The sequence below is a fragment of the Salvelinus namaycush genome, chromosome 31, assembly GCF_016432855.1.
Source record: "Salvelinus namaycush isolate Seneca chromosome 31, SaNama_1.0, whole genome shotgun sequence".
Taxonomy (NCBI): Eukaryota; Metazoa; Chordata; class Actinopteri; order Salmoniformes; family Salmonidae; genus Salvelinus; species Salvelinus namaycush.
In genome coordinates this window covers 28,151,937-28,173,796 of record NC_052337.1, presented here as the reverse complement: position 1 = coordinate 28,173,796, position 21,860 = coordinate 28,151,937, and the positions used below count along the sequence as shown (strand labels likewise).

At 42.4% G+C, this 21,860-nt stretch overlaps 1 protein-coding gene across 1 annotated transcript in view; it reads left to right on the top strand.

The window, feature by feature from the left end:
- LOC120026282 (endoglin-like) overlaps positions 1 to 21,860 on the top strand; it is a 57,425-nt gene that overhangs the window by 9,694 nt on the left and 25,871 nt on the right. Inside the window, exon 3 of the mRNA XM_038971109.1 lies at positions 19,882 to 20,030. Coding sequence (XP_038827037.1) covers positions 19,882 to 20,030 — 149 coding nt within the window. The remainder of the gene's footprint in view (positions 1 to 19,881; positions 20,031 to 21,860) is intronic.

Genomic DNA, 21,860 nt, shown 5'->3' with positions numbered 1-21,860 from the left:
TACGTGTGTGCGTATCCGTTTCAGTGTGTTTTGGGAGTCGAGCAACAATCCTGGAGTCGTGCACCACAAGTGGGCGTGTGCCTCGTCATGAATGACGTCATTACTATGTTTAAAGAGACAGCACACAATTTTATGAAAGAAGAGATTGCTACTTCTATGCAAATGTTATTGATCACTATAATAAAACAAGTCCCAAATGAGTCCCAGATTGTTTGCCATCTGTAGCCACATGAAATCATCGAAAATAAGCTCAATAACTCAATGTATGCGCACACTCATATTGAATATGAATTCACCTGTATTGTGGATAGGCCTAGGCTACATCTTGATTTACCCAGTTTATCAACAGAGATTTACCATTCAAATAAATTATTACCTTTATGTTGTTATGTATTGTAGTTAGATTGCTAAAAATAATGTCAAATTAATTGTATGATTGTATAATTGATTCATGTATGCATACATGGCTGTCTCTGAAGAATGTTGACATCAAATTTAGAATGTAATGATATTGAACTCAAAAGATGCCCAATGTCTGAACAGAGCAATAGCTGAGCTTATATGTCTGGCTCAAGTGCCATGCTGTGATTTTGGCTAATACACCTTTTTTCCCCCTGTGGTATCATTTTGGTATTGAGTATCTTGATACTGAACCTGGTATCAGTATCAAAGTCAAAATTCTGTTATTGTGACAAAACTACTCTCTTTCTCTCTCCCCCATGGTTTCTTTGTCTCTCTCGCTCGCTCTCTGATCATGCTTAGATACTTCATGTTTTGTTAATGTTAGTATTGTCTTGTAACTTAACCTTTATGCCTTGTATGTGAATAATTCATTAATAATGTTTTTTTCCCTAGTTTTGATGTCTTCACTAATTTTCAAAAATGTAGAAAATAGTAAAAATAAAGAAAACTTTTGACCCGTAGTGTATTAGAATAATAGTGAAGACATCAAAACTATGAAATAACATATATGGAATCATGTAGTAACCCCCAAAAATGTTAAACAGATTGCATAGCGGAGAAGGTACGGTGGGATTCGAAATGGTCGGTGATCTGTTTATTAACTTGGCTTTCGAAGATTTTAGAAAGGCAGGGCAGGATGGATATAGGTCTAGAGTGTCACCCCCTTTGAAGAGGGGGATGACCGCTGCAGCTTTCCAATCTTTAGGGATCTCAGACGATACGAAAGAGAAGTTGACCAGGCTAGTAATAGGGGTTGCAACAATTTTGGCGGATCATTTTAGAAAGAGAGGGTCCAGATTGTCTTGCCCAGCTGATTTGTAGGGATCCAGATTTTGGAAATTATGTAAAAATGTATCACTAGCCACTTTAAACAATGCCACTTAATATAATGTTTACATACCCTACATTACTCATCTCATATGTATATGTATATACTGTACTGTATATCATCCACTGCATCTTGCCATCTTTATGTATTACATGTATCACTAGCCACTTTAAACTATGCCACTTTATGTTTACATACCCTACATTACTCATCTCATATGTATAGACTGTACACTATACCATCTACTGCATCTTGCCTATGCCGTTCTGTACCATCCCTCATTCATATATCTTTATGTACATATTCTTTATCCCTTTACACTTGTGTGTATAAGGTAGTAGTTGTGGAATTGTTAGGTTAGATTACTTGTTGGTTATTACTGCATTGTCGGAACTAGAAGCACAAGCATTTCGCTACACTCGCTACACTTGTATGTGACAAATAACATTTGATTTGATTTGATCTGATTTGAACAAGACAAAACACACATCCGACTGCTACGCCATCTTGGAATCAGAATGCATTTCAATTAACAGGTGTGCCTTGTTCATTTGTTGAATTTCTTTCCTTCTTAATGTGTTTGAGCCAATCAGTTATATTGTGACAAGGTAAGGGTGGCATACAGAAGAAAGCCCTATTTGGTAAAAGACCAAGTCCATATTATGTCAAGAACAGATCAAATTAGCAAAGAGAAATGACAGTCCATCATTACTTTAACCTTTCTCGCCCCGGGGTTCCGCTAGCGGAACACCCACAACATTCCGCTGCCTTCGCAGAGCGCGAAATTCAAAAAATATTTTTTAGAAATATTTAACTTCCACACATTAACAAGTCCAATACAGCAAATGAAAGATAAACATCTTGTGAATCCAGCCAACATGTCCGATTTTTAAAATGTTTTACAGCGAAAACACAATATATATTTATGTTAGCTCACCACAATAGCCAAACACACAACGCTATTTATCCACCGCATAGGTAGCTTTCAAAAAACCGACAAAATATAGATATAATTAGTCACTAACCAAGAAACAACTTCATCAGATGACAGTCTTATAACATGTTACACAATACATTTATCTTTTGTTCGAAAAATGTGCATATTTGAGGTATAAATCATAGTTTTACATTGCAGCTACAATCACAAATAGCACCGAAGCAGCCATAATAATTACAGAGAGCAACGTGAAATACATAAATACTCATCATAAAACATTTATGAAAAATACATGGTGTACAGCAAATGAAAGATAAACATCTTGTGAATCCAGCCAATATTTCCGATTTTTTAAGTATTTTACAGCGAAAACACAATATAGAAATATATTAGCTTACCACAATAGCCAAACACACAACCGCATTTATTCACCGCAAAGATAGCTTTAGCAAAAACCAGCAATAAATATAAAATAAATCACTAACCTTTGGACAACTTCATCAGATGACAGTCTTATAACATCATGTTACACAAAACATTTATGTTTTGTTCGAAAATGTGCATATTTAGAGCTGAAAACCGTGGTTATACATTGTGAAAATGTAGCAACTTTTTCCCAGAATGTCCGGATATATTTCTGACACTCACCTAATCTGACCAAATAACTCATCATAAACTTTACATAAAAATACTTGTTGTATGGCAAATGAAAGATACACTGGTTCTTAATGCAACCGCTGTGTTAGATTTTTAAAAATAACTTTAGTACAACATACAGCTTGCGTTATTGCGAGACAGCGCCCGCTAAAAGGGCGGAGAATAGGACTAAACATTTCACACAAAAATACGAAATAACATCATAAATTGTTCTTACTTTTGTTGAGCTTTCATCAGAATCTTGTACAAGGAGTCCTTGGTCTAGAATAAATCGTTGTTTGGTTTTAGAATGTCCTTTTCTCCTGTCGAATTAGCAACCTTAGCTAGCCAAGTGGCGCGAACATGTCCATCTTCTCTCGACGCAAACAACGAAAAACTCCAAAAGTCCCGATAAACGTTGAATAATCTGATAAAACTCGGTTGAAAAAACATACTTTACGATGATATTATCACATGTATCAAATAAAATCAGAGCCGGAGATATTAGCCGTGTATACCGAACGCTTTTCAGAAGGCAATCTGGGGTTCCTTCTCGCGCCTTCGAAGACAATGACATTTCCAGACCTGTCACTCCAAAAGCTCTTGTTCGACCTCAGATCAAGCTAGACACCCCATTTCACCTCCCACTGCCTGTTGACATCTAGTGGAAGGCGTATGAAGTGCATGTATATCGATAGATATAAGCCAGTTGAATAGGCAGGCCCTGGAACAGAGCCTCGATTTCAGATTTTTCACTTCCTGTCTGGAAGTTTGCTGCAAAAGGAGTTCTGTTTTACTCACAGATATAACTGTGAGTAAAACAGAACTCATTTTGCAGCAAACTGTTTTAGAAACTTGAGAGTGTTTTCTATCCAATAGTAATAATAATATGCATATTGTACGATCTAGAATAGAGTACAAGGCCGTTTCATTTGGGCACGATTTTTTCCCAAAGTGAAAATAGCGCCCCCTACACACTAACAGGTTAAGACATGAAGGTCAGTCAATATGGAAAATTTCAAGATCTTTGAAAGTTTCTTCAAGTGCAGTCGCAACAACCATCAAGCACTATGATGAAATGCATTCTAGGTGATTACCTCATGAAGCTGGTTGTGAGAATGCCAAGAGTGTGCAAAGCTGTCATCAAGGTAAAGTGTGGCTACTTTGAAGAATCTCAAATATAAAATATATTTTGATTTGTTAAAAAGAATTTGGTTATTACATGATTCCATATGTGTTATTGCATAGTTTTGATGTCTTCACTATTATTTTACAATGTAGAAAATAGTACAAATTAAGAAAAACCCTGGAATGAGTAGGTGTGACCAAACTTTAGACTGGCACTGTACATACATGATAAATATTACCCCATTACACTCCCATTATGAATTAATTGAAAAACAGAATGTAATCCAGGGATAGGCCTATTTAGGGGACTTTTAGCGGTTCTGGACTGGTTCCGACCAACATTTCTGTGTACAGAACGCTTTGTGAATGGCGCAACATCAATTACACAGGTATAGAGACAAAGTGGAGGAGCAATTCAGCAGGTCTGACGAAGGTATATGTGGCAGGGGCTCCTAACGATCACAGATTACAAAAAGAAAGCCAACCACCCCAGAGCATAATGACCATGAGCTGCCGAGAAGAGCCCCCGATGACAATGTGGGCTACACACTCACAGTCTCCACTGAGGACGTATGTAAGTCATTCAAATGTGTTAACCCTCGCAAGGCTGCCGGCCCAGATGGCATTTCTAGCCGTCCCTCAGAGCACGTGCAGACCAGCTGGCTGTTGTGTTCTTTGACATTTTCAATCTCTCCCTAGCTCAGGCCTCTATACCCTCCTGCTTCAAGATGTCCACTATCATCGCCGTGCCCAAGAAAGGGAAAGTAACTGAACTGAATGACTACCGACCAGTAGCACTCACTTCCTTCCGTCATCATGAAGTGTTTGGAGAGGCTAGTCAAAGACTATATTACCTCCTCCCTCTCCGACACACTCAACCCTCTCCTTTCCCCAACCGCCCTGACAGATCCACAGACGATGCAATCGCCATTGCACTGCACACTGCCCTTACCCTCCAGGAACAAAAGGAATGCATATATGAGGATGCTGTTCATTGACTATTGCGCGGCCTTCAGTACCATAGTGCCCTCCCTATAATCTCATTACAAAGCTCACAGCCCTGGGTCAGAACTCCTCCCTATGCAATTGGGTCCTGGACTTCCTGACGGGCCGCCCCTAGGTGGTGAAGGTAGGCAACATTACCTCCTCGACACTGATCCTCAACACGGCGGCCTCACAAGAGTGCGTCCTCAGTCCCTCCTGTATTCTCTGTATACCCATGACTGCATGGCCTCACACAGTTCCAACTCCATCATCAATTTTGTTGACGACACAACAGTAGTAGGCCTGATCACCAGTAACGACGAGACGGCCTACAGGGAGGAGCTAGGCACTCTGACGGCATGGTTCCGGGTAAACAACCTCTCCCTCAGCGTTAACAAAACAAAGGAGCTGATTGTGGACTTCAGGAGGAACCAGGCTGGATACGCCCCCAACCTCGTCAATGGGGTCGCTGTGGAGATGGTAAATAACTTCAAACTCCTTGGCGTACACATCTCAGAGAAGCTGAAATGGTCTAACCACACAGACACCATAGTGGAGAAGGTACGACAGCAACTCTTCAACCTCAGGATGCTGAAAAATTTGCCCTGTCTCCGAGGGCTCTCACAGTGTTCTACAGGAGCACCATTGACAGCATACTGTCGGGCTGCATCCCAGCCTGCTATGGCAACTCCACCGCCACGGGCCGCAAGGCTCTTCAGAGCCTTTCGGTGTACACTGCCTGCCCTACAGGACACCTGCAACACCAGATGTCGCAGAAAGGCCAAGAAGATCATCAGTGACCCCAGCCACCCAAGCCATGCTCTGTTCTCCCTGCTTCAATCACTCAGACGCGGGCAGTACAGGAGCATCATGGTAAAAACTGAGAGACAGGCTGCTGAATATCCACCACTAGTCAGCTACTGGCTCCCCTTCCCCCCTGGTACTCCCCCCCATGGACATTCCCCCCACACATCCTCAACTCTCACTTACCTTACCTGCTACTTCCCCTTTGGACATTATTTCTCCTGCTGCCCCCCCCCCCCTTCTACTCCCTCTATTGGTATTCCCTTTAATCTAAATCTGAATTACTGTGCACCCTGGAAAAAATCTGGTTGTCCTGCTTCACATGCCGCTCTCCGCTATGATGCAGGGTGAGTTTCTTATGCTTAGACGTTGCTGACACCTGACAGATCTTACAATGCCTGGATAAGTGTTTTAAGTATCAGCTAACCATATCATATGTAATAGCAATTTGTCAGTCGATGACACAGTCTATGACATGGCACACATCCATTGGTTGTCGCCTCGCCTTAGCTGTGAAACGCACCTGCAGGATTGTGAAATCTGACACCTCCTTTGCATTTCCTGGCCTATCCAGACAAAGGTTTGATTTCTCAACATGAAAAAGACACATTTAAACACAGAGGGACGACGTTGTAAGATGTAATGAGTCAGGTAGCAGGTATTTAATGGTGTCTCTGTGTCGCTCAGAGGATGCTGGGCAGAACATTTAGCTAATAAAAAAATTGGTGCCAATTTTGTACTGTCACTAAGTATGATCATATTTATTTTACAGTTATAAGAAAGGTGAAATCTTATCATAAGTATTTATAATTAGATTGTTGCTATATTTAGAGAGCATTTCAATCATTTCAAGCCTTATTCCCCCACTTTTGTTGAATAGGAAAAAAATAATCTATGGTTTTTCATATTTTAATTTTAATTTTAATTATATTCTCACTGTGTGCTTGAGCTTGTGTCCTCAAAAGTGATTACACCTCAGAATTGTATAGCTATTTTTACCAGGATGGCGAGATTTTAATATTTCTGTCAGTATAATCATTAGTTATTAACAATACTAGGTATTGTTAATGGCCCTCTCATGATAAATAATTACTTTTGGGTATGTCTATTTAGGCGGAAATCTACATCGACATTACATTTACCAGGTTAATAGTCTGTACTTCCCTTTCTAAAGGAATATAGTCTAGATGGTTGACAACTCTCCACACTCAGACAATGTCATTACTCTTAGAGGAAGATAAATAATTGTATTATTGACTGTATGTTTGTTTATTCCATGTGTAACTCTGTGTTGTTGTTTGTGTCGCACTGCTTTGCTTTATCTTGGCCATGTCGCAGTTGTAAATGAGAACTTGTTCTCACCTAGCCTACCTGGTTAAATAAAGGTGAAATGAAAATATTAAAAAAATAAATAAAAATAAAGCTCAACACTGCAAATCTGCAAAATCTCTTCATCTTTGGTTCATCTTTGGTTCCGACTCCACTTCTTCAACTTCTCAAACGTGTCAAAAGTATCAAAATCTTAATTGCTATGCTATCCCCGATGTGACCAACCAAAAGTGGGCTCGCTAATATTTTCTGGGAAATCAGTGGAGAAAAACGGGTTAATGTCTGTTGGTCTATGAGAAACATATGCTGCGCAAAGCGATATCAATCTTGAATGATTGGAAGCACCCAGTATGCAATGCGTCGCTGCTGCTTCCATCTGCTCGGCGGAACAGTGTAAGCACAGCAACCGCTAAATTAGTCTTTCCCTCCAAAAGCCACGTTTGCTAATTAACGCCTGGAAGATTAATAGGCTATCGCTATAGTGTAAATTCAAAATGTCTCGTCGTTTTGCAATGAATTAATTTCTTCACACTGGGACCAACCTGAGGACTGAGAGCTAATAAAGTGTTTATGGAACACCTTGTCAATTTGACAGAAGAGGCAACTGAACCAACAAAACAAAAACATCTCCCTCTCTGATGCTGCCTCGAATATTACAGATAGATGTTTCTGTATGTGTGTGAAAGGGAGAAACAGAGAGAGATATGGAGAAAGTGGGAGAGCATATATCAACAAGGAACGGCAATGTATTTAACATTCACCATATCGAAAGTTTCTTGCATTACCGTTCTAGGAAAGAACTGCTAGTGTAGTGAATGACAACAGCACACACAGTTTGTCTACATCAAAGTGTCATATTGCTTTAGGAACAGCAGAACACAGACAGGCCATGAAGACTAATTGGGAGACAACTCTCAAGCCTCTAAGAGATAGGCGTGTGTTGTGTGTGTGAGTGAGCCATAGGCCCTCCATGCGTCATTGGATTTTTTGTTGCGTCTACTGTACTTCCGACAAAAGGAGACATCTGACAAACGGCTCCCAGAGGTATAAACAGAGGTACTCTATATGAAGAAAAGCTGTCTCCAGACCAGCTTTCACATCCCCAATGTCAGTGCCACATAACATCCCCAAATAACCGCGCACACACACACACCACACACAAAATACCCCTCCCCCTTACTACCACATACAGTTGAAGTTGGAAGTTTACATACACCTTAGCCAAATACATTTAAACTCAGTTTTTCACAATTCCTGACATTTAATCCTAGTAAAAATTCCCTGTCTTAGGTCAGTTAGGATCACCACTTTATTTTAAGAATGTGAAATATCGGAAAAATAGTAGAAAGAATGATTTATTTCAGCTTTTATTTCTTTCATCACATTTCCAGTGGGTCAGAAGTTTACATACACTCAATTAGTATTTGGTAGCAATGCCTTTAAATTGTTTAACTTGGGTCAAACGTTTTGGGTAGCCTTCCACAAGCTTCCCACAGTAAGTTGGGTGAATTTTGGCCCATTCCTCCTGACAGAGCTGGTGTAACTGAGTCAGGTTTGTTGGCCTCCTTGCTCGCACACGCTTTTTCAGTTCTGCCCACAAATATTTTATTGGATTGAGGTCCGGGCTTTGTGATGGCCACTCCAATACCTTGACTTTGTTGTCCTTAAGCAATTTTGGCACTACTTTGGAAGTATGCTTGGGGTCATTGTCCATTTGGAAGACCCATTTGCGACCAAGCTTTAACTTCCTGACTGATGTCTTGAGATGTTGCTTCAATATATCCTCATAATTTTCCTTCCTCAATAAGAAATCTATTTTGTGAAGTGCACCAGTCCCTTCTGCAGCAAAGCACCCCCACAACATGATGCTGCCACTCCAGTGCTTCATGGTTGGGATGGTGTTCTTCGGCTTGCAAGCCTCCCCCTTTTTCCTCCAAACATAACGATGATCATTATGGCCAAACAGTTCTATTTTTATTTCATCAGACCAGAGGATATTTCTCAAAAAAAGTACGATCTTTGTCATCATGTGCAGTTGCAAACTGTAGTCTGGCTTTTTTTATGGCGGTTTTGGAGCAGTGGCTTCTTCCTTGCTGAGCGGCCTTTCAGGTTATGTCGATATAGGACTTGTTTTACTGTGGATATAGATACTTTTGTACCTGTTTCCTCCAGCATCTTCACAAGGTCCTTTGCTGTTGTTCTGGGATTGATTTGCACTTTTCGCACCAAAGTACATTCATCTCTAGGAGACAGAATGCATCTCATTCCTGAGCGGTATGACGACTGCGTGGTCCCATGGTGTTTGTACTTGCGTGCTATTGTTTGTACAGATGAACGTGGTACCTTCAGGCGTTTGGAAATTGCTCCCAAGGATGAACCAGACTTGTGGAGGTCTACAATTTTTTTTCTGAGGTCTTGACTGATTTGTTTTGATTTTTCTATGATGTCAAGCTGTCAAGCAAAGAGGCACTGAGTTTGAAGGTAGGCCTTAAAATACATCCACAGGTACACCTCCAATTGACTCTAATGATGTCAATTAGCCTATCAGAAGCTTCTAAAGCCATTACATACTTTTCTGGAATTTTCCAAGCTGTTTAAAGGCACAGTCAATTTAGTGTATGTAAACTTCTGATCCACTGAAATTGTGATACAGTGAATTATAAGTGAAATAATCTGTCTGTAAACAATTGTTGGAAAAATTCCTTGTGTCATGCACAAAGTAGATGTCCTAACCGACTTGCCAAAACTGTAGTTTGTTAACAAGACATTTGTGGAGTGGTTGAAAAACTAGTTTTAATGACTCCAACCTAAGTGTATTTAAACTTCCGACTTCAATTGTACATACACAGTATCAGTGAAAGTGACAGTGATAATCAGGGATATAGGATATAAGGAGAGAGTTAAGGCACTGTGCAGTGCAGTATAGGGGTGAGAGGCCTGGGGACACTGTGGGCCCCTGCAGAGCGCGGATAAGAACTTGTTTACTTTCCTGTGGATGGTCAGGCCTCAGTCTGCAGCCGCGGAAACAGCGGGACAATAGGTGTGTAGAGTTGGAGATGCGGAAGCAGGCCATTTTTATTTTGTTAATTTAGCATATGCTCACACCATAGTGTCATCAGACTTTTGATACCAATGCATGGTGAAAGGGGGGCACAAAATGGTAAACCACTATAAAAGTATTTTGTATGTAGAAAATACAAATTACAGCTCTCCAAAGTATGTTGTTACAAAATACATTTGATTGTCGTTCAGCCTAGTGTAATGCAAATGACAAAATACTCAAAAGTACTTTAAATACATATTTCAAGTACATGTAACATAAATACTGCCCATGCCTGAAATACATTTTATACAGCAAAATTACTGATTATTATTTTTTACTTTTTAACGTAGTAGTGGAATACTACTGCTAGACTAAAATAGATACGTTTTCATCAATGTGTAAGATTTATTGTTCGGGTCCTGTAGTAAGGGGGCTACAAGTCTGTGTCATTTGGCAGACTACTGTATTCATGAATAACAAAAAAGAACAAAAAATACTCTTCCCCAGACTATATATATACACTGCTCAAAAAAATAAAGGGAACACTTAAACAACACAATGTAACTCCAAGTCAATCACACTTCTGTGAAATCAAACTGTCCACTTAGGAAGCAACACTGATTGACAATAAATTTCACATGCTGTTGTGCAAATGGAATAGACAAAAGGTGGAAATTATAGGCAATTAGCAAGACACCCCCAAAAAAGGAGTGATTCTGCAGGTGGTGACCACAGACCACTTCTCAGTTCCTATGCTTCCTGGCTGATGTTTTGGTCACTTTTGAATGCTGGCGGTGCTCTCACTCTAGTGGTAGCATGAGACGGAGTCTACAACCCACACAAGTGGCTCAGGTAGTGCAGTTCATCCAGGATGGCACATCAATGCGAGCTGTGGCAAAAAGGTTTGCTGTGTCTGTCAGCGTAGTGTCCAGAGCATGGAGGCGCTACCAGGAGACAGGCCAGTACATCAGGAGACGTGGAGGAGGCCGTAGGAGGGCAACAACCCAGCAGAAGGACCGCTACCTCCGCCTTTGTGCAAGGAGGTGCACTGCCAGAGCCCTGCAAAATGACCTCCAGCAGGCCACAAATGTGCATGTGTCAGCATATGGTCTCACAAGGGGTCTGAGGATCTCATCTCGGTACCTATTGGCAGTCAGGCTACCTCTGGCGAGCACATGGAGGGCTGTGCGGCCCCACAAAGAAATGCCACCCCACACCATGACTGACCCATCGCCAAACCGGTCATGCTGGAGGATGTTGCAAGCAGCAGAACGTTCTCCACGGCGTCTCCAGACTCTGTCACGTCTGTCACATGTGCTCATGTGCTCAGTGTGAACCTGCTTTCATCTGTGAAGAGCACAGGGCGCCAGTGGCGAATTTGCCAATCTTGGTGTTCTCTGGCAAATGCCAAACGTCCTGCACGGTGTTGGGCTGTAAGCACAACCCCCACCTGTGGACGTCGGGCCCTCATACCACCCTCATGGAGTCTGTTTCTGACCGTTTGAGCAGACACATGCACATTTGTGGCCTGCTGGAGGTCATTTTGCAGGGCGCTGGCAGTGCACCTCCTTGCACAAAGGCGGAGGTAGCGGTCCTGCTGCTGGGTTGTTGCCCTCCTACGGCCTCCTCCACGTCTCCTGATGTACTGGCCTGTCTCCTGGTAGCGCCTCCATGCTCTGGACACTACGCTGACAGACACAGCAAACCTTTTTGCCACAGCTCGCATTGATGTGCCATCCTGGATGAACTGCACTACCTGAGCCACTTGTGTGGGTTGTAGACTCCGTCTCATGCTACCACTAGAGTGAGAGCACCGCCAGCATTCAAAAGTGACCAAAACATCAGCCAGGAAGCATAGGAACTGAGAAGTGGTCTGTGGTCACCACCTGCAGAATCACTCCTTTTTTGGGGGTGTCTTGCTAATTGCCTATAATTTCCACCTTTTGTCTATTCCATTTGCACAACAGCATGTGAAATTTATTGTCAATCAGTGTTGCTTCCTAAGTGGACAGTTTGATTTCACAGAAGTGTGATTGACTTGGAGTTACATTGTGTTGTTTAAGTGTTCCCTTTATTTTTTTGAGCAGTGTATATTGATTTTTTTTTTTTTTTACCCCCTTTTCTCCCCAATTTTCGTGGTATCCAATTGCTAGTAATTACTATCTTGTCTCATCGCTACAACTCCCGTACGGCCTCGGGAGAGACGAAGGTCGAAAGCCATGCGTCCTCCGAAACACAACCCAACCAAGCCGCACTGCTTCTTAACACAGCGCGCCTCCAACCTGGAAGCCAGCCGCACCAATGTGTCGGAGGAAACACCGTGCACCCGGCTCCCTTGGTTAGCGTGCACTGCGCCCGGCCCGCCACAGGAGTCGCTGGAGCGCGATGAGACAAGGATATCCCTACCGGCCAAGCCCTCCCTAACCCGGACGACGCTAGGCCAATTGTGCGTCGCCCCACGGACCTCCCGGTCGCGGCCGGCTGCGACAGAGCCTGGGCGCGAACCCAGAGTCTCTGGTGGCGCAGCTAGCGCTGCGATGCAGTGCCCTAGACCACTCCGACACCCGGGAGGCCCCAGACTATATTTTTAAATAAAATTCTTAGGTCTTGATGTCCAATAACGAATATCCTATCTCAAATAAAGGTGAATGTAGGATAGTACAAGTCAAAACTGCCTCGTCTGCATTTTGCTCTTCCTCTCTGTCAAAGTGAATAGTGGTTTGATCCTTTGACTCTGTGAAGAGACTCAATAAATTGTCACTGATTCTTGTTGCTGGCAGGGTCACAATGCCTCTCTTGAATATATTACCCTTAATGTCAGAGTTGTGTGGGTTTTTATTTCAAGCCAAGGTCCTCTTTCTGCTGAGTCGGGAGATCCATTCCACAGAATACTGACGTTGGACCTTTCACCTTTCAAACAAGAACTGATAGTCTGATCCAAGTCAGATGAGGCTGATGATAAAGTAATCGGTTTAATATTTCTGTTTTTTGACAGTTTTTTAGAGGAAAGAACCACACTGGCTTTATCCGCTACGTCATGTCATTGTTTTCAATACACCTACCTAGGATCTTAATTTGAGCCAGTTTGCTACAGCAACAACAAGAAATATTAATAATTAAGTAACTTTACGAACAAATGCACACTGTTCAATCACCCTATTACGGGCAAGGCCATTAAGATTAATGGCATCATTATGTGTTCCACCAAAAATGTGGTATATCTGATCAAGTGTATTTGTGGTCTATGCTATGTAGTAAAAACAAAACGAGCTCTGAAAACAAGGATAGCAGAACACATGAGTAATATCAGTACTCTTGACCAGAGAAGCCCTGTGGCTGCACATTTCATGGAGGCTCGTCACAATATCAGCTCTCCGAGATACATTGGTATCGGACATGTTAAGAGTCCTTGGAGATACTGATAATATATTACTGAGAAGAGAATTGTATTGGATTCACCGTTTGTCTGTCATGTCTCCAAAAGGTCTTAACCAAGAGTTTGATATCAGACCATTTCTTACATGAATATGTCACATTGATTTGTCCTGCCATCCAGGTCTCCACTTGGTCATTTTGTACATACAGTATACAGTATATTAGATTTTATGTAATTATTACATGTGCCCATCTCATTGATATACAATTATTAGAGGTACACAAGCTGTTTTTGAAATAGGCCACTGTAATTATATCTATGGCCACTGCCAATGGTCATATGGGTGGGTATTTCAACAGTTTCCAATGTAATCTATTTTTGGTGTTGCTTAGGTTTTAACTAGAACCGATTTGTATGCATGTAATCCTTTATGACCATATGTACACTACCGTTCAAAAGTTTGGGGTCACTTCGAAATCTCCTTGTTTTTGAACGAAAAGTGATTTTTTTTGTCCATTAAAATAACATCAAATTGATCAGAAATACAGTGCAGACATTGTTAATGTTGTAAATGACTATTGTAGCTGGAAAACGCAGATTTTTGATGAAATATCTACATAGGCGTACAGAGGCCCATTATCAGCAACCATCACTCCTGTGTTCCAACTGCACAATCCAAGTTTATCATTTTAAAAGACTAATTGATCATTAGAAAACCCTTTTGAAATTATGTTAGCACAGCTGAAAACTGTTGTCCTGATTAAAGAAGCAATTCAACTGGCCTTCTTTAGACTAGTTGTGTATCTGGAGCTTCAGCATTTGTGGGTTCTATTACAGGCTCAAAATGTCCAGAAACAAAGAACTTTCTTCTGAAACTCAGTCTATTCTTGTTCTGAGAAATGAAGGCTATTCTATGCGAGAAATTGCTAAGAAACGGAAGATCTCGAACAACGCTGTGTACTACTCCCTTCACAGAATAGCGCAAACCGGCTCTAACCAGAATAGAAAGAGGAGTGGAAGGCCCCGGTGCACAACTGAGCAAGAGGACAAGTACATTAGAGTGTCTAGTTTGAGAAACAGATGCCTCACAAGTCCTCAACTGGCAGCTTCATTAACTAGTACCCGCAAAACACCAGTCTCAACGTCAACAGTGAAGAGGCAACTCCGGGATGCTGGACATCTAGGCAGAGTTGCAAAGAAAAAGTAATATCTCAGACTGGCCAATAAAAATAAAAGATTAAAATGGGCAAAAGAACACAGACACTGGACAGAGGAAGATTGGAAAAAAGTGTTATGGACAGACAAATCTAAGTTGAGGTGTTCGGATCACAAAGAACATTCGTGAGATGCAGAAAATATCATGACACAAGGCGAGACCCAGATGCAGACACAGGAGGCAGATGGTTGGAGTCTTAAAATGTTTATTAATCCAAAGGTGTAGGCAAGAGAATGGTCGTGGACAGGCAAAAAGGTCAAAACCAGATCACAGTCCAGGAGGTACAGGCTCGTGGTCAAGTGGCAGACAGGCTCGTGGTCAAGGCAGGCAGAATGGACAGGCAGGTGGGTACAAAGTCCAGAAACAGGCAAGGGTCAAAATCGTGAGGACTAGAAAAAAGAGAATGCATAAAGCAGGAGAACGGGAAAACCGCTGGTTGACTTGGAAACATACAAGACGAACTGGCACAGCGAGACAGGAAACACAGGGATAAATACACTGGGGAAAATCAGCGACACCTAGAGGGGGTGGACAGAATCACAAGGACAGGTGAAACAGATCAGGGCTTGACAGAAAAAGTTTAAAAAATGCTAGAGGAGTGCTTGAAGCCATCTGTCAAGCATGGTGGAGGCAATGTGATGGTCTGGGAGTGCTTTGGTGGTGGTAAAGTGGGAGATTTGTACAGGGTAAAAGGGATCTTGAAGAAGGAAGGCTATCACTCCGTTTTGCAATGCCATGCCATACCCTGTGGACGGTGCTTAATTGGAGCCAATTTCCTCCTACAACAGGACAATGACCCAAAGCACAGCTCCAAACTATGCAAGAACTATTTAGGGAAGAAGCAGTCAGCTGGTATTCTGTCTATAATGGAGTGGCCAGCACAGTCACCGGATCTCAACCCTAATGAGCTATTGTGAGAACAGCTCGACCGTATGGTACGTAAGAAGTGCCCATCAAGCCAATTCAATTTATGGGAGGTGCTTCAGGAAGCATGGGGTGAAATCTCTTCAGATTACCTCAACAAATTGACAACTAGAATGCCAAAGGTCTGCAAGGCTGTAATTGCTGCAAATGGAGGATTCTTTGACGAAAGCAAAGTTTGAAGGACACAATTATTTCAATTAAAAATCATTATATATAACCTTGTCAACGTCTTGACTATGTCTCCTATTCATTTTGCAACTAATTTCATGTATTTCTAAGTGACCCCAAACTTTTGAATGGTAGTATATAGCCTCTGTGATTAATTATGATTGACTATGCACTTAAGTTAATCTAATTGCTTCCACATCCACCATGCGTCATGTGCCTAGTGGACATATGAAGCGAAATGTGTATATTTTGGGATTTAAGCACTCAGACTGTTTGACCTGATGAAGATCTGTTTCAGGTTGAAGCGTTGTCATTAAAGTTGTGAATTGGGAGCATAAACAGAATGCGGGCCTTTCTGTTCTTTTACGATTATAATTTATGTACATTTTTGTAGGAGTTGATCAAAGTCTGACATTTCTAAGTACGAAGTTCAGAAGCCTTTTTAAACCTCAAATATACTACAAGTTAAACATTTATCCTGCAATAGGATGATCAAATTAAGATCTGTACAGTATGCCTTGAAGAGTTGGGCAAGTTGCAAAAAACGATTACAAGATTGGAAATAATAATTACAATAATTTTTGCTGTTTAGTTGTGTAATACGTCAGGGACATCTGTAGATATTAAACATTTCCCACAATGTTAGGTATAAACATTAATATTAATATTAATATTAATAATATTAATATTATGTACAAAAAAACAAGAAGGCACAGATAGTGGACTTGGAATGTACCAGGCTGTGTCAGAGGGCTAACTTTGTGTACTTTACAGTATTGAGAAATCCCCCCTCCCCATACCTCGAGCCCCATTGTAGTCCGCCCCTCAGACAGGAGTCACATGCCTATTTTGGCATTTCCTTTGGCTCAGCATCAGGTCTGGGAGTTGACCAGAACAATGAGACTAGAAGGGGCAGTCAAGAGACAGATACAAACAGGCAGAAAAGATAAGGGAGGAGGAGAGGTATAAATGGCAGATTCAGCAAGATGGCCAGACGCGATTCAAGCCAAAGACCTAAATACTCAGATGAACACTGTGACACATCATCATTTCCTAAACATCCTCTATTATCCTATCATCCTATATCATATCATACATCTCATATACTGTAGGCTACATCCTCTGGCATCTAAAATCATGATGCATTCATTCAACCCTGACTCTGCCTCACATCTAACTCACATCTAAATGGGAATCACCACCATCATTCCTAAACATCTCTTCTTCCAATGGAAAATAAAATGTAAGGCGCTGCTGATAAAAATAGATAAAGACAGAGGAGGAATGGAACAGCACTTCTCTATAGCTCATTTACCAGCAAACCGCTTAGTGAGGCCATTGGCATTTCCGGGTCAGGCAGAGGGATCAGTGTGACTATGGTTTATATTTTTAGTGACTGGTAAATAGGATAAGGAGAGGATCTCTGTGTGTGTGTGTGTATATGTGTATGTGTGGTGTGTGTGTGCTTTGCCCGGTGGTGGCAGACACCAGGGGGTGATTTACCTAAAGCAGTCCGGCGCAGTCACAGGCTGTTGACTCTGTCACATGAGACAGCGTTTCTTTATGGCAGGTAATCTGGCTGTTAAGTGGACATTATGAAGGCACAGGGGCAGAATAACAGGAAGCCAGGCCTTGACTAGGGCAGAAGAAGAGGGATGATGAGAAAAGAGAGGGAGGAGCTCGCTTGTGGAGCAGTGGGGAAAGAAAGCCACAGTTCATAAACGAAAAGATGAGAGGCTGGAAAGAAAGAGCTGTTTGTGTGGTGGGCATTGGCTTGACTTTACTCATGCCCCTTCTCTCTCTCCCTTCTCTCCCTCCATCCCTCCCCCCGTAGTGATGAAAATGTCCTCTGCCCGGGCTCTCTGTCATCATCAGGCCAGACGTCTAAACCGGGCATTTCCTGTTGCCCTCACGAATATTGTTGTTTCCTATTCAACCCCCCTCTCTCTCCCTCCATCATTCCATGGCGCTGATCAACCATAAACCCCCTCCCCCATAGGCCTTGCACCTAGTTATAGTAAGGAAAGCCTTGGTCTGCAGGAGCGCTGATATAGGATCAGTTTAGCCTTTTAGATCATAATGAATAAGGTTATATGGACAGGGTGACCTGATCCTAGATCAGCACCGGTACTCTGATATTCTTTGTGAATATGAACAGGCCAAGAAACTGAAAAGCTATGATTGTCTCTTAGATGTTCATAACAGTTTTGAACTCTCGTAATAATTTATCAGAATAAACCATTATACGTGTCTAAATCCGATCATTTAATTCTGCCACTGTGAAACATATCAGCTGAATGATAACTGATCTTTCTAGAAAATGGCGAGGTTTTCGATTCATCTTACCACCGACTCATTCCAATTTAAAAAAAAGATCCATCACATAGAACGAGCTGAAAATCCTCGTAAATTTTTCAATGGATGGAGCATTGTCCTCTGTGCTCTATAATATCAGCCCTTTCCATAATGGGTGTCAGTGGTATCCTGTTTAGATGTGTGGCTACTGATTGGGACTCAGAGACTCAGACCAGGGTCGTCTCTGTTGTATTTGTCCTGTGATCATATCTGGGTCAGGAGACAGACAGTCTGAGCTGTGGGGCATCAGGGCACAGCCCAGCCCCCAGCACAGCCAATCCAGATCTGAACGTGCCGCAACCATGACGCCTGCCACCCAGTGACCCCGCAAGGTGCAGATAGAGCCCTAATCAGATCTCACTGTGATGGGCGGGACTTGGTCCTAGTGCTGACTGTTGATTGGGTTGGAAGCGACACCTGACCCTGCTCTTCCCGAGGAAGGAGGCGGTTTAATGGTGGGGAATATTTATAAAGCACCAAAAGGACACTCCAACCAGGGGACAAAGTATTAGGAACAGATAATGCAAATACATACTTTTTTAACTGTTCCCTCTGAGGTCTCCACACAATGCCAGCCTCTCTGACTCTCTCCCTACAATCACACACACACACACACACACACAGACACACACACACACACACACACACACACACACACACACACACACACACACACACACACACACACACACACACACACACACACACACACACACACACACACACACACACACACACACACACACACACACACACACACACACACACACACACAAGGAAATCAGCTGCCCTGTGTCTGTGACAGAGAGCAGAGGTTGGGGAGGAAACTCCCTGTGGTGTGGCATGGTGCAGTCAGGGAGTGAGGAATAGCAGAGGAATGGACTTGATTCAATGTTACCCATATGGCCGTGAGGTCCCAGATAAACTCGACCTATCAGCCGTGCCAGTCAGACCGGCAGCCCCTCCCACACATTTAGCATCCATACTCCTTACTTTATCTCCTGATTACAACACACGGCAGTGCTGCTTCCTAATGACCCGCCATGCAACCCTTGTCCCCTCCTTCCCTTCCATAGACAGTCACTGAGTCACGAGTGATGGAGTGCATGTGGAGGAATCAGAGATGAATAGAACAGGAAAACAACACCCTCCATAGGCTAGGTTAATCTGTAACCAAGAGGGTGATTGAATATGTGTTTCAGATCATGTATTATAGTGCTAGTCTACCGAGCGCTTTGCATGTTGCCTAACATATCTATTCATATATCTCGCTAATGATACTGCATCTTGGGTTTTACTGTATTTATGGTTTATGCATAAAACATTACGAGGAAATGCATAATGCATTATTCATATGGTCATAATAGAGGGTGTTAGCTCTATCAGCTCTCCTTGGTTTTCTCTTTTTATTGTATGTCTCCTCTTGTACACTCTTAGAAAAAAAGGTGCTATCTAGAACCTAAAATGGGTTCTTCTGCTGTCCCCATAGGAGAACCCTTTGAATAACTATTTTTGGTTTCAGGTAGAACCCTTTTCGGTTCCATGCAGAACACTTTCCACATTATTGGCCATCATTGTAATAAAGAATTTGTTCTAGACTCGTTAAATAAAGGTTCAATAAAATGTATGGTCCGAGAAAATGTGAACTGTCTACTCTGTTTAACCAGGTTTCCCCCTGTCTTTCCCCCAGCATCCCAGCAGACCTGTGAGCCAGTGGCGGTCCCTGAAAACCAGAATGCCTGGATCAGGTTGAGAGAGATGCTTCCAGGCTGCTGGACCAACTACACCACTCAGGACGGAAAAGAAGTTCACATCCTCAGCCTGCACTACACACCTGAGGTAAGACAATCTACTGTATACGGTTCGCCTGTTCTAAACTACTGTGGAAGGCTTCCACTGCATTTCAATCGACCAGTATGTCCAGTGTAAAGATGTCCAAGATTAAGACACAGGTTCCAATATGCAGTACACTGATATGTGAGGTAATATGATTTTACTGTAGTCATATTTGTTCAAATGACTGTCGTTTTTCAAATAATAGCATTCTTTTTTCAAAATGTTCTGCATTGTTAGATTAAATTCAGTTTGTATAGCACACATCATATCTGGAGTACATATAGTAGATAGCTACGGTAGCTCCATATAGCTGGAATATTTGTCCCGTTCCCGGGGGAAAATGATGTTCTGGGAGAGTGTCTGTGTGAGATTGATACCAGATGAGCGTCAGCACACCAGGCTAGCTTTCTCATGAGATTGATGCCAGATGAGAGTTAGCACACTAGGCTAGCTTTCTCATGAGTTTGATGCCAGATGAGTGTTAGCGTGCTAGGTTAGCTAGCTTTCCCATGTGGCTGAGAGTCAACATTAGGGACACCTCCTCTGGTTAGCCTGATAAGTGCAAACACATGCCAAACATAACATGGAGCTGGGGTCACCCCTGAGGTGAATGGGGTTCCTTACAGGCTTACACTACATACACAGTAGTGTGAAAACACACTACCGCATCCAACAGCCTGCATGGGGAATGGGACTGTGTGTGTGGATGTCAAAAAGGTGTACCGTAAATTGCAGTAGGACCAATTGGAAATCAATTGAGGAAATTGACCCTAGATCAGTGCTTAGGAGGACGAATGTAATCCTACACTGCTATTTCCTACGCAGACTTCCTTTTTCATTTTCTGACAGTGTCTGGTCAGCACATATTAGTAATTTCTTTATCAGTGCTCTCTCTCTCCCTCGTCCTTCACTCTCTGTTTCTCTCTCTCTCTCTGACACACGCACGCAAAGGCACACACACACACTGACTTTATCTCTCTCATTCCCTCTTTAATATTAATTAAAGGGGGCTCACCCAGGAGTGGGTCTGTGTGGTACCCATTAGTGTGTGGTTGTGCATCGGATGAGATGCCATCACAGGATGATACAGTATCTGAGGATGGCTGCCTGGATTCCTCACCTTAATGAAGGCTAAAGGAGGCCCTCGGCCTGCCTGCACTAAATGGAAAATACTGGAACTCTCTTCCTGTCTTCCTCTGCTTCTCCCTCTGGCGTCTTAGAAAACAACTATAGCATGTTAAATTGTTCTTAACTCATGTTTTTATGTACACAGCTAAACAAAGACAGATTTCTTCCAAGAATGGTCCTAGAGTGGTCCAAGAAAGAGAAATGTGGTGTAGAAGAAATGTTAGCTCTTTACTGCCAGGTTTTATGAAACACGAAAGGTTGAAGAGGAGGAGGAACACAAAGGCTGTAGTTTGTCTGGAACTGGAGCCAGCCGTGTGATCCCGTGGACATTCCACAGAGCAAGCGTATCCTGTTCTCCTGTGGGACCAGGCTAAATGTTTGGATTTGGAGAGTGAGGGTTCATGCTATTTCTCAACACACACAGCCTTATCACTCCCTTTACTGCATCAGATTGGGGCAGTGTTGAAAATGTACGATTTGGAAGGCTTGGAGGCTTTGCTTATCCTCAGACACAAAGCAGCGGTATGTCCTTGGCTGAAGGCAAAATGTCTGTCTGTCTGTCTGTCTGTCTGTCTGTCTGTCTGTCTGTCTGTCTGTCTGTCTGTCTGTCTGTCTGTCTGTCTGTCTGTCTGTCTGTCTGTCTGTCTGTCTGTCTGTCTGTCTGTCTGTCTGTCTGTCTGTCTGTCTGTCTGTCTGTCTGTCTGT